Here is a 17636-nt window from a genome sequence, read left to right on the forward strand (position 1 = left end):
ATACAACTTATTCTAGTAGTCATAGTGGATATCATCATTATTTATCATTACACAAAGAAAAGGAAGATATTCAACGCCTCACGCATACAAAAAATACATAAAGAAAGATACACACCATTTAACAAGTAACACGCTAGATGTTACATAGGGACTGGAACAAAAAACAAGAGTGCAATATATTCTTTAAACGTATTTTCTGGATAAGTGAACCCATCGTCGTACCTGTACACCACGTTATTCATTCGAGCAAGATTAACAATTGGAGTAAGTAGATCCATGGGGACTTCTGTTGGCTTTAGACACTCCTCGTTTAAATCGTTCCATGCATTTTTAACCATTTTATTAACTGCCTCGACAGCCACATTTTCCGACACCATAAAAGCCTTCATGTACGCATCTACACTTGTGGCTGATGGACCTCTTTCATGCTTAAACTTCATATGAACATCAAATGTTATTAGACTATATATAACACTATATGCTATTTTGTAGTCATGACAAACAAAAGGTTACCTGAATTAGTTTATATGAGCCGAAAAAATATAGTTTTTCAGATCTATAAGCTTATGGCCTTTCACTACATGGGATGATAAATTTTGGAATGTAAATAAGGTAAATTTAGTACCTTAACATACGCGACATCAGCTTCGATCCTTCCAATTAACTCCGTTGCTGATATGATCTTTGGATAACTTTCGTACCAAGCTAAAGCCTCTTGTGTGACAATTTTGCCCATACCGATCAACGCAGACTTACAAAGAAGACCATATGTAGAACAAGTTAAACCAATCTTCATATACTCTTTAAATGATGGCACCTCTTCACCATGTCTCCATTCAACCCTTTGATGGTAGCTTCTGGCCAACTCTTGAAACTAGACCCATGACAAAAATAAAGGAAAAATAATGATAAATGTAATTTAATTCTTTTACATTTATTGCAATTTGCAAGTGATAATTTACGCCGAGGCATATATAATGCACAACGGAATCATACAGCTTTTTTTGAAGCGCCAATGATATTTGATGTGAGTGTCCCTTGTTGCGGTTGTAGTTTGTTAAATTCAGCATATTCGTTGAGTACAGTTTCATAAAAGGGTTTTATATATTCCGGAAGTTGCGACATAGCATTGATCATGTCCCACCTGAAAAGAACGAAACAACAACTAATATCATACTAAAGGATCATTTGATCATCAGCAGTAATCAGCATGCAGTTGAAGTGAAATTATATGGTTTGAAAGTGTGAGATAATAACATATACCTATTTATCGCACTGGTTAGAAGTCGGGACTCCTCAAGAGTAGCATATGCATCATATGTGTCATGTAACACCAACACTAACAGTAGAATTTTTGTTGTTATTATTCGGGCTTGAGAGTAACAAGGCTTCAAGAACATTGCCAATATCCATACATAGAGCTCAGGTACTCTATCTCTTACATATGGCATTTTCACTTGTAAGTCCGTGTCTTTCCACCATCTAAATTCAAAGTGTAAACTTGTTATCATTTACAATGTCACTTTTAAACAATATCTAGGGGAGGGTTCTAGATGTAACACAATGTAGGTAAACATCAGAAAGTAAGAAAAAATAAAAATACATATGAATAAATTAGTTTAATGCTTTTTATGTGCATATCATATACATTTATATGTAAAAATAAAAATTCAAAAAAATATGAACCATCAATAACTAAATTAAACAATTTATGATTGCTATTTTTTTCTTACAATAACTTAGTATTCTGAATGACCATTACCTAGGAGTATACATGCGATTAGAAATTATTATTTTCTTTAGCAATAACTTACTTTGAAATAATTCCAAGTTCGTTTTTCTGTAGGAGTTGCAAGTAGTTGAAATGCACCTTTGCAAGCGTTAGTAACGAGTCAAATCTTGAAATTTCTTCTTCAAAATTGACCAGATACTGCCTTGCATCTAACATTGGATGCCCTCGATTATACGGTCCTTCCAACACATGTTTCACTTGTCGTGCAAGGGTACCTGGTTGGAGTGTTTTTTGTATGGTTTTTAGTCTAGTTTCCGTGAATTCAATGGCTTCATCTAGTATAGATTCTCCTCTTATTCTTAACTGGGTACTCTCATAGAAACTTATCAGACCCTTCACATCCATAGTAATGTCTTCCTTGAATTCACCCGAACTGCAGTCCTTGAACTTGTTGAACACATCTACAAAACCGAGCAATAAATCATGAAAATTTACCAAAAAGAACATGACTATATATATAATTTTGTTATGAGTGACTTACATACCACAAGAAAATTTGTAACCAAAGTTTCTAAAGACCTTAAAATGAATAGATAATGTATAGAGATCTGCATCATGGTAACTTTGCACCTTAAGATAGTCGAAAAGCTTATCAAGTTGGCTATCAATATCTTTCGAGAAAAGATATGTCAAACCAAGACGATATATAGAATAAATCAAACTCAATTTCTCATTTGAGTCGATGGCAGTATTTAATATCAATCCTCTCACTTGTTCTTTTAGCTGATCCATAGCTTTACCATGTGCTTCCAATTGCTACAAAAGGATACATGTATTCTTAATGTTAACCAACACATCAAACAAACATACCCACTAATATCTCACTTGTAGAGTAAGGTCTAACAGGGTAAGATGAATCAAAGCTTCTCAATCCCAGATCATGATAGACATTGACTCAACAAACCTCTTTTTACAAATGAGATAAAATGTATACTTTAACCTACAGATCAACGTTTTGCAATTGTGTGTGTATGTGCCACAAGTTTTGTGTTAGTAATTGATTCGAGCTCTTACCGCATTGTCAAGGGAGAATGATAAGAAGCGATCACCCCAAATAGAAGGAGGAAAGTTGACCAAAGGACGCACTGGCTCTACGGTGCTTTGTGTGTTGGCTTGGAGAATAATGTTAGCTTCAGCTGTGGCCATTTATGAATGGATGAGCATTTGTGTTGTCCAGTTTCTGGTTTTAAACAACGACTATATCTAGAAACTTTATGGATCTGACTACATTATTTTGCGTAGAATAAGGAAAAGTGTAAGACAAGAAAATACTAGATATATTTTTTCACTAGGAGAGGTAGGGTAGCATATGGTGTATTTAGACATGTTCATGGTTATGAAAACACTTAAGGGTGTACTCACAAACTTTTTCTAAGCCATTCATTCATCCCAGAAAAAACTTTCTTACATAGTTACATTTGCCATATATCTATGTTTTTCATAATCTATGTTATTTGTTATAATCAACTATAATAGATCTATTATAATAAAGTCGCATTTTACATCGATCTAAAATTTATGACACAAAATGATCTAATGTAACAAATTTACAGAAAAAAGAAGTTAATTTGCAATACTTTTATGACACAAAATGATCTAATGTAACACAAATAATAAAGTCGCATTTTACATCGATCTAAAACTATAGAAACTAATAATACCAATACAGGTTCCAATTAAATTGCGATACTGATACAAATGTTGTTTAGTCGATATCGGCTCAGTTCGTCATCATACCAGTACCCCCAAAAAAAGTCGTGTTTTAAGTCGATTGAAAACCAAGACCAAATGGGTTAAAAGTGTATATTTTATATTATAATAGGTGAAACCAAAACTTATATCAAAATTTGTATATTAGTTATAGTGTAGGGGTGAAACTAAAAAAATTAAAAACACACATATAATGTGTTTTTTATATACAATTTAATATTTTTAGAAAGTTTATTACTTGTAAGAAAGAATAATGATTATAAATATAATATGTAATTTCGACGTTTCAAGTTAAATGATATTCTTACAATATTATATATAATAAATATATTACGACATATATTTGAGGGTTTTATGCAAAACACCAACCATCACGACATCAAAATAAACAATTCATTTTTCAATCTTTTTTTTAAACATTTAAGAGCATGAGGTAAATGTAATTTATGACGATTATCAATCTTAAATGAACAAATAAAAAACAATATGGATAAGACTTTTTAGGATAAAGGCTATAGCTCTCAACTAGTGGGTACGTTTGACGTCTAAACACATCTACACCATACACATCGATGATGGCATCTATGGTGAGAACCCAGACTAACCGGTAAATCCTATCATTCAAGCACCAAACAAGAAGATGTCAACATCAAACATTTGGCACGTCACATTCTCTCACCACCAACAAAGCGTGTCCCCGTGCATTTGTTGCACTTCTCCCGCAACACCCCAAGTATTGGTTTTACTTTGTCATCGGCTTAAGGCACGTTCGTAGAATCGCCCACCAAACCAACACACTAACCAATGGGCCAAAAATTTGAACTTCTCCCACCACCATTGTGTAGCCATATTTCATAACATTTGGATGAGTGAACATTCTAATGTATCCGATGATTGACCCGCTCTGATACCACTTGTCAAGAAGTCGTCTTCCGAGGCCCCGTGTTGTGTACCTAGTTGCCCAAGTGGTGGCCATTGTATCCTGATTATAATAAGGTTCATGGATTTCTTCTCTGGTCAGATAATCAAATGAACGACCGTCAGAACGGATTGAATAGGTGAATTTTTAAATTTAGGCTCAACATGGCTGTAATGAATCATTACGAATGCGTAATAGCCTGTCATGGGCTGTTGGAAAGTTGGTGTCTTTAATTTTGTTAACTTTGACTTTTTGCGAAGGTAACAGACCATTACCAATACACAACGGTCTGTTACAGATCCTAACATCAAGTTTTAATATATTTTCTTCCAAACTTCAATTCTTTGCTTTGTTTCCACTTTTCCCCACCATTTTCTCTCATTTCACTCGATTATCCTGAGAAATCATAAAATCGCCAAATAAATATAGAATTCTCAAGAAATCATACAAAAATTTTCTAAAATTGTAGGATACACACACACCTAAGCATTCAAGCATAAAACAATCAAGGGGGACATCAAGTTACCAATATACATAGAAGGATTAAACTCTATCCAAAATTTTTGTGTTATTGACAGCCTGTCTTGTTGTAATGTGATTCTTGGCAAGCCCTGCATCCATGAGATGAAAGTTGTTCCCTCGACATACCACCAGTGTGTAAAGCTCCCAACTCCTTGGGGAGTAGTGAAGATAGATAGCGACCAACAGGAAGCTAAGAATTGTTGTACCTCTTCGATGAAGCCAGCTTCAAAGACTAGAGTGGCATAACAATTACAGAAACCTCCAAGGGAAATAATGGAGGCAAGGGAATAGGATATCAAGGAAGTGATACTAGAGCCTAAGGATCCTGACATCAAAGTATTCACAGGATTAGGGATCCTTCCTTCAATCGAAAAGGATCTGGTATCTTTCCTCAAAAGAAGGAAATCAACCTTTGCATGGAAGCATGAAGACATGACATGTATTTCCAAAGATGTTATTACACATAAGTTAGGTATAGACAAGTCTTTCAGGCCTATCCACCAGAAAAGGAGGAAATTCACGCCTGAAAGAAATGCCATAATACAAGAAGAGGTAGACAAACTCTTAAAAGAAGGTATGATTAGGGAAGTAAAATATCCTAGGTGGTTAGCTAATGTAGTGGTAGTTCAAAAGAAAAATGGAAAGTGGATGGTATGTGTTGATTTTACTGATTTGAACAAGGCATGTCCCAAGGATCCTTTCCCTTTATGCTACCACTAGACATTAATTGCTGACCTTTATGGATGCTTCATCTGGTTTTCAACAAATATAGATGGAACCATCTGATCAATAGGATACTGCATTCATGACCCCTACCGGTATATATTGTTATATTGATATGCCTTTCGGACTAAGAAATGTAGGTGCAACATACCAAAGACTTGTCAAAATGATGTTCAAGGACCAACTTGGTGATACTATGGAGGTCTACATTGATGATATGGTGGTCAAGTCAAAGAAGGCTAGGGATCATCTCAAAGACCTAGAAGTTGCATTTAAGATACTTGACCACTACAACATGAAGCTGAATCCTTTGAAATGCCACTTTGGTGTCAAAGCTGGGAAGTTCTTAGGCTACATGGTGACAAAAAGATGGTTAAAGCCAGCCCTGAGCAAATAAAGGCGATTATAAACTTTAAATCTCCTACCGGTGCAAAGGATGTCCAGAGGCTAACATGAAGGATCGCAGCTTTAAACAGGTTCATTTCAAAGTCCTCATAAAAGTGCAAGGATTTCTATGACATCCTGAGGAAAAACAAGAAATTTGAGTGGACTAAGAAGCATGAAGCTGCACTCAAGGCTCTCAAAGATTATCTATCCTCAGCACCAGCTCTGATGAAACCAGTGGATGGTGATGTAGGTCCCCTTGATGTTATGGATCTTCACAGAATCGTCAATTCGATCAAGAGTGCGGAATCCTCTTGATCAGAATAAGCAGAAACGTGTAGAAACAGAAATCAACAATCACTTTCAAACCGGATCTTTATTGATTATCTATCAAACTGATTACAATCAATCAAGATCCCTCACAAACCCTAATTTCGTCCAAGCACTAGCTCTCACGAAATTTTATCTCTCACAAACTGTTTTGGCTGATTAACCTAAACCCTAATGTCTAACCTTGTTTATATAACACAAGGTTTACAACTTGGGCTAGGGTTTACTACATGGGCAAGCCTAATTCGTCCCCTATGACCCAAACTGGGTTTAGTTTAGCCCAAACTCAATTACCTCACTAATACAAAGCTAAACCCGCTAACCGTTTATCGTTTAACTAATTACAAGATATCCAAAGACCAAATCTAAGCTGTTGTCACAGAATATGCACCAACAAACTCCCCCTTGACAATAGCTTCATAAAAACTTTATCTTCAGTCTTCTTGCAATCTTCATGTAGTATTGTACTGTCTTTGGTCTTTGGATAGCTTCACCTTCAATAGCTTCTGTCAGCAACAGACTCCCCCTAAGCTGATGCATCCAATCACCAAATCTTCAACACGTTAGCACTTGAGTAAACTCCAGTTTAGCATTTGCACAGCAATCTTCAATCTCTTCAATCTGGTCTGCAATGTAGAAAGGAGGTTCTACCATGCATCCAATCAAACTCTCATCTTCACAGCAACTTCTCAGCAACTTCTCAGCAACAAACCGCTTCAATCTGTATACTATAAAACAAACATCTCGAGAAACCATAAGAATCTTTCAACAAAGTTAAATAAATTATTATTTTTCAAGAGATAGTTAAACTGTATTACAGATTAAGCATTTTCAACTCATCACCAACATGCAAAACTTTTGTTCAACACACAAGAACCTGCAAGATTTAAAATTTTGAACTCACTTTCTAACACCGTCTCCCCCTATCAGTAACAATTCCTCCAAGAATAACAGTTTTCCGTACGTTAAGAATTTTAAACAGAAAAAGACACTATTTTTGGATTTTTGTATTTTCTGAAAGCAAGTAAAAACAAAAGCATTAAACACTCTATTTTTGTGAGAATCACTGGTAAGAAGATCATATCAGCACAATCAAACTGTTTCACACAATTAAATAATTCTTTATTTAATTTTTCATGAAAAGCAGTCCAAGATGATTACCAGTATGTTTGTCCTCTTAAACAAAATGCATGAACATTTCAAGTACCATTATCGTATGATACGTTAAGGTAATTTTATTTATTGAAATATTAGCGTGTCCCAGTTCAGGATATACCCCTCGCGATCAAGATATGCACAAAGATTCATCGTAGTAGATGAGTATACTGAAGCCATCCTTTAAGATATCCTGACTGTGTCTAGGTCTGCATATAATCTGTTTTATCATGTTTTGTTTGCTTAACTATGAACACCCAAATAAATACTAATCAAATCCTGGAAATATAAACAACACGCTCTATCATGCAAGTATCTTCCCTACCACATATTTCACAAGTCCAATCCAGATTTCTGAAATCTTAACTGGGAATAAGTTGAGAAGAGAACAGAATAGATCTTTAGCAGAGATGGTATAATATACAGATCAAATGAGATTTTCTCAGTTTGATATAGGTTTCTTGGGTTTCTTTTGGGCACTTGAGGGCCTCTTTCGGGTGTATTAGATCTATAGCGCGACAACGTACAGCTAGGTCAGCATGTATCTGGATGCAGCAGAAGCTGTCGTTGCCTAGCACCTCCAGGTCAGCATATATCTGGATGCAGCAGAGGAGGTACACGACTTTTTTTCAGAGAAGATTTCAGAATCAGATCAAAATTGTGTGTATCGGGATAACATACAGACATTCAAATAGAAATGAGCTAATTCCAAGTGACTTGCTTTCCTGGGGTCATGTACAATTTTAGTTCTGAACAGACAGACAGCCAAGATATCCCCAAATGAAATAACAGTATAAAGACCCAAAACTTCAGATTTTGGCAATCTATCAACACAAGAATTAAGGTCATTAAACCATACACCACTGATGTGTTCCCCACTCATATTCAGTTCATTTAAGTTTATATCATATTGGTAAGTTGATTATTTCATGCTTTTTGCCTACTGGTACATCGTATGATGAAGCTGCTATCACACTTAAGCAATTTATGGTTCAAGTTCAGTGTGACAGTCTAACTTGCTGATGTACTATCATTTCTCCTTTTTCACACAGTGAAAACTCATTTTTGATTTTTTATTATATATTTTTTTTATGTTTTTGATTTTTTAATTTTTTTTTTGTATTTTTGATTTTTTTTAAATGCAGTAAATTATTTACAAAAATTCTTATGAAAAACCAGTTATTCAGGATTCCTCACCCCGTTGAGTTCGACTAAATGTTCAAAGCGAGCCCTGTCAAATGCTTTAGTATAAAGATCTACCAGGTTATCTTCTGTGTCGACTCGATGTAATTCAATTAGTCTCTTTTCAGCACAATCCTGTATAAAATGATGACGTATGTCAATACGTTTTGTGCGACTGTGGTTCACGGGATTATTAGTTATTGAAATAGTGGCATTATTGTCTATCATAATAGGAGTATGAGTGAAATCCAAACCGTAATCGCGCATTTGCTGTTGAATCCAGAGAACCTGTGAGCAGCAGCTTCCAGCAGCAATATATTCAGCTTCACACGTAGATGTAGACACACAAGATTGCTTCTTGCATTGCCAAGACATAATCCTGCCTCCTAAGAACTGACAACCACCTGTTGTAGACTTTCTGTTCGACTTGCATCCTCCAAAGTCTGAGTCAGTGTAAGCAACAAACGTCAAATCACTATCAGCTGGATACCACAACCCAAGTTTAGGTTTCCCCTTCAAGTAACAAAGAATCTGCTTCACTGCTTTCATGTGTGACTCTTTTGGATTTGCCTGATATCTGGCACACAAGCATACGGCAAACATGATGTCGGGTCTTGAAGCAGTCAAGTACATTAGAGAACCAATCATTGCCCTGTATTGAGTAGGATCAACGTCTTCGGTACTTTCATGATCTGGGCCAAGATTGTGATTTTCACATATGGGTGTGTTGGAAGTAGAGCAATCATTCATTTTGAACCGACTCAAAATGTCATACACATACTTTGTTTGATGAATAAACATCCCATCCGCCTTCTGTTCAACTTGTAATCCCAGAAAGTAAGACAGCTCACCCATAGCACTCATTTCGAACTTGCTCTTCATCACCTGCTCGAACTCTTTACACATGCTTTCATCAGATGACCCAAAAATGATGTCATCCACGTACACCTGTACCAGCAGAAAATCTTCCTTCTTCCTCTTGATGAACAGTGTACTGTCAATCTGACCTCTTTCAAAACCATTCTTGATCAGATGTGTAGACAGTGTCTCGTACCACGCCCTGGGAGCTTGATGTAATCCATATAAAGCCTTATCAAGTTTGTACACCCGATCTGGATAATCTGGATCAACGAACCCATCTGGTTGTGAGACATACACCACTTCTTGGACTTTCCCGTAAAGAAACGCACTCTTCACGTCTAGTTGGTAAACTTTGAAGCCCTTGAATGTTGCGAAAGCTAGAAACAAACGAATTGCTTCCAACCTTGCCACTGGTGCAAACACTTCATTGTAATCTATCCCTTCTTGCTGATTGAAACCTTTTACCACCAATCGAGCCTTGTTTCGCGTGACTATACCTCTTTCATCCTTCTTGCACTTAAACACCCATTTAGTGCCAATCTCTCTTTCACCTTTAGGAAGATCAACCAACTCCCAAACCTTCAACTTCGCAAACTGGGCCAATTCCTCTTGCATAGCTTCAACCCATGAATTGTCTTTAAGAGCCATATGAATGTTCTTCGGCTCCTCTTGGGAAATAAAGCAACTATATAAGCATTCGTTCACAATCCCAGTCTTCTCAATCGACACAAATAAACCAGTATTCGCTGCTATGCTTCTTCTCGTCTGAACACCTGCAGTAGGATCTCCAAGTATCATGTCAACTGGATGATCTCTATTTGCTCGTGTAGTAGCAACAGCATCAACTTCAAGATTATCACCCAGGTTTGATCCAACCTCCCCATGAATGTTCTGATTTGCAAACTGATTAATAAAGTCCTCCCCAGATTGGGTTCGGGTTCACTATCACTTGAATCAGTATCAGCAGCAGCATGGGAAGTTTCTGGAGCATCTGTCATATCAACATTTGATCTAGGCATGAACTCGCCTTCATCATCTCCATTTATCACTGTTTGGATCAGCTGAGACTCATCTGCATTGGAAAACTCAGGAATATTAAATGATTTAAAAACACTTTCATAATCATATAATATAGCAGGTCCACTCGTTGATTGTTGAGGTTTGTAAGAAGTAATTTCCACATTAAACACAACCTCAATTTTACCAGTTTTTAGATTAAAAACCCTTTTATTAGGTGTGCCAGGTACGTAACCTAGAAAGTAGCCTTCGTCAGCCACCTCACCGAATTTTTGTTTATCTTTATTACGCACAATGGTGCAGGGTAATCCAAATGGTTCAAAGCCTTCTAAGTTTGGTTTCTTGTTAAACATTAACCCGTGACAAGTTTTGTTAAAACGTTTAACAGTCAAAACTTTGTTTAGGACATAGCAAGCTGTATTCACAGCTTCTCCCCAGAAAAGAACTGGTAGCTTAGAATCTGAAAGCATCGTCCTAGCGGCTTCAATCAACGTCCTGTTTTTCCTCTCAGCGACTCCATTCTGTTGAGGCGTATAAGGAGCAGAATATTGATGTTCAATTCCCTTGCGAAGACAGTAGAGATCCAGAATACGATTCTTGAACTCCGTGCCATTATCACTCCGTATCCTCTTGATCTTTGCATCATGGACGTTTTCCAATTTTGTAAAAAGATCTATCAACATCTCTGCTGTCTCATCTTTTGTACCTAAAAAGAAAACCCGTCAATAATGTGAGTAATCATCAGTGACAACTAAACAATAGTACTTTCCACCTATGCTCCTCACGTTCACTGGACCAAATAAATCCATGTGAAGTAATTCGTAAGGGGCATCTATGGAATTTACTGTTTTAGACTTATGAGGTTTCGTGTGTTGTTTTCCCTTTTGACATGGAAGACATTTATCTTCCACTTGAAACCTCTGCATTGGAACCCCTTTCACTAGCTCATGTTTAACAAGGTAATTCATTTTTCGATAGTGAATATGGGCCATGCGTCTGTGCCACAACATCGATTCAGCTTCTGATGCTTTTAATAGTAAACACGCCACCACTGCAGTTGAATCCTTAGCACCCATGTCCATGACATAAGTGTCATTTCTCCTTGGCGCTCGCATCACTATCCAATCGTCCGGTATCTCCAAACCTGGTTTCAACACTAATGCTTCATTCTTGGTAAAATGGACCGAGTGACCCTTGTCGCAGACTTGTGACACGCTCATAAGATTGTGTTTAAGCTGCTCAACATAGTTTACTTTGTCCAGTGTGATCTTCCCATTGGTCACCTTTCCTCGACCTGTAATTCTACCACCTTTCGCACCCGCAAAATTTACATGTCCTCCATCATAATCTTCAAATTCAGTTAACAACCTCGCATCCCCCGTCATGTGCCTAGAGCAGCCACTATCAACATACCACAAGTTGATAATCCTCCTTAGCAGCTCCTGCACACACCAACCAAAAAGTTAGTTAGATTGGGGGACCCAAGCCTTAATGGTCTTGGGTCGTCCAAATTCACCAACCACCGGAACATCCATCCAATATCCATTACTCCTAACTGGAGTCTTGGATCTTAGACCTGTTGGAATTTGATTTTGATTTCCACTAGGTCTTTGGTCCTGAGGGTTCCTATGTGTGTTTGGACTATTTGACCTTTGAAAATTTTGATTTTGATTCCAAGAAGCATTATTGTTGTAATTTCTAAAGCCATTGTTATAATAATTTCGACTACCATTATTTTGGTACCGATTTTGATATTGACCTTGACTTCTGAAATTATTTGTATTTTGATTGTTCATTCTTGGTGAACTGCTTCTAGGTCTCTCAAATCTGCCTGGTGGAGATCTAGGCTGAAATCTAGGTTGATTTCTTTGAAAACGAGGAACTTTTGGAGTTCCTTTTTCAGCCTTATCCACACCAACAGCAACTTTCTCTGGTTGCTTAGAAGCAGATTTCTTTGGAGAGTTGGATTCTCTCTCCTGCTTATCACCACTTTTCTCTGGTGACTTCTCTCTCTTCCTCTCATTCACTTGTGCTTCATTCTTTTTGTTAGGACAGCAGCTAGCTACATGTCCCTTGGTGTGACATTTGAAGCACGACATCTTTTTCGAAGACTTCTTATCTGAAGCCTTTGAACCAGATTCAGGCTTTGATGATGATGCTTTAGAAGAATCTGGTTCAGTTTGCTTAGTGTCAGAATTTTCTTTGTTCTTGTTTTTAGCAAACTCTACATTAGATTCGTTTTCAATAACAGCGGTTACGTTTTTCATGTCACTTCCTTGAACAAAATTAATCTGTTTAACAACAGTTGGATTCTTATTCTTAGGATGTGAAGTTTTCTTTTTCAAAACTGGTTTGCTGTTATCATTCTTCTTAGCATCATCATACGCAGACTCCTCACCTCGACTTGCTGTGGAACTACTTGGTGTTGTTGACATGAAATTGGTTAGCTCATCTTCATCAGGTAGGAATGAATAATCATGACTAAGAGGAGGTGGGACTTCATTAAAGCCTTGGAATCCCACACTAGTCTTGTCATTACTCTTCTTTAACCCACCCATCATATGTTTCATAACAAAAGTAGAATCCCTGAATTGACCCAATTTCTTTTCAAGTTCAACAATTTTGAGTTGTGCATCTGACAACTCTTTGTCTTTATCAGAAATCTCTTTTGTTTTCTCAGCCATCATGTCATGAGCTAAGTCTATGACTTGAAGTTTTTTATTTAGTTTGCAGGTTAAAGAATCAATTTCAGTTTCATAACCTTTAATTTTCTTCAAGTATAGAGATTCATTTCTTTTAGCGAAAAAGTTTGACTCTTTTATGTTAGACATTTCGCTTACCAAACTTTGGTTGTGTGTGGACAACCTGTCAACCTCACCCTGTAGTTCACGGCATTTTAAACACACAGAATTAGTTTTTACCTCTCCTGTTTGTTTATCAAGGTTGGCCATTAGAGCCGCAAGCTGAGCTTCCATTCTCTTGTATTTAGCATCTTTTTCTTCAGCTTCTCTTTCATGGTCAGACTTTTTCTTTTCATCTTCAGCAGCAACTGATGTCTGATCACCCATCTTTTCTTCAGCTTGATTCTCAACCTTCACCTCAGCATCAACTTTCACTTCAGCATCTCCCTAAGTAGCTTTATCATCATCAATAGGCACGATCTCTGCATTAATGCCTGAGTGGCATTCTCATTGTCTTCTAGATGAACACTCCAATCATAAGAACCTTCTCGTGCTGTGGAGATCAAAGCCTTTGAGCTAGAGTTATTTGATGCACTCCTGTTGTTTGAACTCTGACTTGAATTATCTTGCTTTTGTTTCTGACATTCCCTAGCAAAATGCCCATAACTTTGACAATTAAAGCACCTTACTTTGGTCTTGTCGAAACCAACACTTCTCCCTACAAACTTCCTTCCTGTTCTGTTCATGAACCTTTTCACACGCCTAGATATCATAGCCATTTGCCATTGCAAATCCATCTCTTCAAGATCATCAGGGTCAATCAGATCGTAGTCTTCATCTAAAGTAGCAGGATCAGAAATCTTTCCCTGAATGTAGTTTTCATAAGAAGCAACAAACGAAGCAAGTAGAGCCAAATGTTCTTCAGCAGATTTCACACTCATTGGCATTGACTTAGCACTACTACTTTGCTTAGCAGCTGAAGTTTTCTTTACTCCTGATGATCCTCCTGAAGCAGCAACGAAACACACATCACCATCCTGATTCACCATAACCTGCTCATTTTCACATGATAAAAACGCAGTAGCAGAGTCGCTAGAAGCATTGTGAGATGAAGAAGACGTAAGCCCATTGTAGACCGATGGATCTTGAACTTGATCATATCCAGTATCTTTCTTCTTCATGCTGAGCTCATAAGCTCTCAGCTTGCCAACAACCTCTTCAAGCTCTTTTGTCTCATAATCTGCTTCACCCTTGATCATGAGAGTGTAGATATCCCACTTGGTAGGCAAAGCATCTAGCAGCTTGTCATTCTTCTCTACGTCAGTATAGCAATCGATCTCATAATTTTCCATTTCTGACATCAGATGGTAGTAACGAGTGATGACGTCTTCAAGTGACTCATGCTTCATGTACTTGAAAACAGCAAACTGCTTCTTCAGTAGATCAATCTTGTTTTTCTTGACATCAGCATTTCCAGCGTATCTTTTCTCCAAAGCATCCCACATATCCTTTGAGTTAGTGTACTTCTTGAAGGTATGCTTGATGCTATCAGGTAGCGACATTTTGATTGCAGCCAAGGCTCTCTTTTCAGCCTCATACATCTTTTTATCATTGTCTTGCATGTTCACATATGCTGTTCTACGTGGTCTGCCCTCAAAGTCGTGTGTAGGGTTCGTGTACCCATCTTCAATGCATATCCACATGCGCGTATCCTGATATTCAATGAAGGACTGAAAACGATCCTTCCATGTCAGATAATTTTCCACCTTCATCATCTTAGGCGGTTTGTTGGTAGTACCAACCTCATGCTCCATCTTCAACAGCTCATTCAAAGTAGACATGTTCGACATTTTTAACTTAACAGACTGAGAAAACCGTACAAAGTTTGTCCGAAAACAGTGGTTACCAAATTACACCGTTAGAATCGTCTCGAAAAGACGAATCCAATGATATATAATGTCAAAAAACGAATTCGGGATTTTCCAGACTTTTTTTTGTCCTAAAAATCCAAGGAATCTAACGGCACAAACGGTTCTGTCAAACGAGCTACGGATCAAATTCTATTTGCAAAACACTGAATTTTATCGACGCTTGCTAGAAAATGTTCCACCTTTTTAATTTGCTAGATTTTAAATATGCTGGTAAATTCGCTGGGTAATCACTTAAATTCGCTGGTCTTATACTTGTTCAATTTCGCTGATCAAAGTTCAAAGGTTCGCAGGTCAAATTCGCTGTTCAAGTTCGCTAGACAAATTCGCTAGTTTAGTTCGCGATTACGACGACTGGTAAAGTCGTCGAAAACCGTAATAATTTCGCTGTGAAAATTATACGGTTACCAAAGTCGCCTTTGGATTTAACTTCGCCGGTCACCGAGGTATCAAGTGTCAAATTCGCTGATCAGTCTGCGAATTAGTTAAAATCGCCTGTTAACTTTGGAAATTCAATCTTTTCGAAACTTTGAAGATTTTTTGGATTCCTTAAACAGTTCCTGCAAAATCGAGCCACCAAATCAGCAAACTTTTGACCCAAATTTGATGAACAAACCAAGAACAATCTTCGAATTTCAACCAAAATTCTTCAAACAATCAACCAACAAATGTCCTGCAAACCTGCAAATCAGCAAACAAACAAATCAGAATATCAAAACAGCCAATATATTTCGAAAATTTTTTTATCAAAACAGCCAAGAATTTTCTAAAATTTTATCAAACCAAACAGAAAAATTCGAAAATTTTAAAACCCTAATCTTCAAAAAATTCGAAAAACAACTCCCTGTTTCTGCCAAGCACAATTCTGAACCGAGCCTTCAAGAGCCTAATGCTCTGATACCAATTGTAGGTCCCCTTGATGTTATGGATCTTCACAGAATCGTCAATCCGATCAAGAGTGCGGAATCCTCTTGATCAGAATAAGCAGAAACGTGTAGAAACAGAAATCAGCAATCACTTTCAAACCGGATCTTTATTGATTATCTATCAAACTGATTACAATCAATCAAGATCCCTCACAAATCCTAATTTCGTCCAAGCACTAGCTCTCACGAAATTTTATCTCTCACAAACTGTTTTGGCTGATTAACCTAAACCCTAATGTCAAACCTTGTTTATATAACACAAGGTTTACAACTTGGGCTAGGGTTTACTACATGGGCAAGCTCAATTCGTCCCCTATGACCCAAACTGGGTTTAGTTTAGCCCAAACTCAATTACCTCACTAATACAAAGCTAAACCCGCTAACCGTTTATCGTTTAACTAATTACAAGATATCCAAAGACCAAATCTAAGCTGTTGTCACAGAATATGCACCAACAGGTGAGCCATTATCCCTGTACTTGGTTGTATCAGGTAATGTAGTAAGTGGAGTATTGGTTAAGGATCATGAAGGCCAACAACATCCTATATATTATGTAAGTACAAGCCTTCTTGATGCTCAAGCTAGGTATTCTCATTTAGAAAAATTAATTCTTGCATTGATCATGGCTTCCACTAAACTTAGACATTATTTTGAAACTCATACTATTATTGTGAAAACTAATTCTCCCATTAGGAATGTTCTCAGGAAACCAGAAATGTCAGGTAGGATGGTTAAATGGGCAGTCAAGCTTAATGCATATGATATAGAATATGAATCAAGGACTACTATTAAGTCTCAAGCATTGGCTGACTTTGTGGCTGATTTCAGTAGTGATCTACAAAGAGAAGCTGAACTAGAGGTTCAACAACTTGGAAAGACCAAGGATCCTTGGACACTCTTCACTGATGGAGCCTCGAATGTCAAAGGAACTGGATTAGGTATACTACTAAAATCGCCACAGGGGGACATAATACCCCAGTCCATTGCCAATGAATTTCAAACCACCAATAATGAAGCAGAATATGAAGCCCTAATAGCAGGTTTGCAATTAGCTAAAGAAATAAGAATCGGGTATCTTCAAGTTTATATAGATTCATTGCTAATTACTAACCATTTTAATGGTTCATATACGATGAAAGGTGAGAAACTAATCAAATACTTTGAAATAGTCAGAGAACTAGCAAATTCTTTTGATTCTTTCAGCATAACACAGGTGCCTAGAAAGGAAAATGCAGGGGCAGATGTTTTGGCAAACTTAGGATCAGCCCTAAAAATACAAGAAGATGTGAGGATAACTATCATCCATATTCTCTTTCCAGCAATTGAGGAGAATGATGTAATGGAGATAGTAAAGGATACTGCAATAGCACCTAGTGGTTTACAGTCGGGTTTAGGATCATGGATCCTTCCAATTATGAGGTTTATTCATAATGGAGAAATTCCCACAGGGGAGAATCCCAGAGTCTTCAGGGTCAAGGTATCTTAGTTTACTATATTAAATAACAC

The 17636-nt window shown here is 37.2% G+C and overlaps 1 protein-coding gene across 1 annotated transcript; it reads right to left on the reverse strand.

Annotated features, from left to right (window-relative positions):
* LOC110917685 (alpha-copaene synthase-like) lies at positions 1 to 2974 on the reverse strand. Its single transcript, XM_022162155.2, has 7 exons — positions 2807 to 2974; positions 2278 to 2548; positions 1815 to 2193; positions 1264 to 1482; positions 997 to 1144; positions 626 to 874; positions 1 to 434 (listed from the first exon to the last, which is right to left on the reverse strand). Exons 1-7 carry the CDS (start codon positions 2936 to 2938, stop codon positions 141 to 143), a joined length of 1692 nt encoding a protein of 563 aa, XP_022017847.1. The 5' UTR covers positions 2939 to 2974; the 3' UTR covers positions 1 to 140.
* Positions 2975 to 17636: the final 14662 nt, after the last annotated feature.

The sequence above is a fragment of the Helianthus annuus genome, chromosome 8 (genome assembly GCF_002127325.2).
Source record: "Helianthus annuus cultivar XRQ/B chromosome 8, HanXRQr2.0-SUNRISE, whole genome shotgun sequence".
NCBI lineage: Eukaryota > Viridiplantae > Streptophyta > Magnoliopsida > Asterales > Asteraceae > Helianthus > Helianthus annuus.

What these genes read in the sequence shown, in the direction of transcription:
- LOC110917685 (XM_022162155.2), bottom strand. Translation starts at nt 2,938, where the DNA reads ATGGCCACAGCTGAAGCTAACATTATTCTCCAAGCCAACACACAAAGC. An exon ending in GAACTTGGAATTATTTCAAA is followed by an intron (nt 1,483 to 1,814) that starts GTAAGTTATTGC and finishes CTTTGAATTTAG; the next exon opens with ATGGTGGAAAGACACGGACT. An exon ending in CTGATGTCGCGTATGTTAAG is followed by an intron (nt 435 to 625) that starts GTACTAAATTTA and finishes GTTCATATGAAG; the next exon opens with TTTAAGCATGAAAGAGGTCC.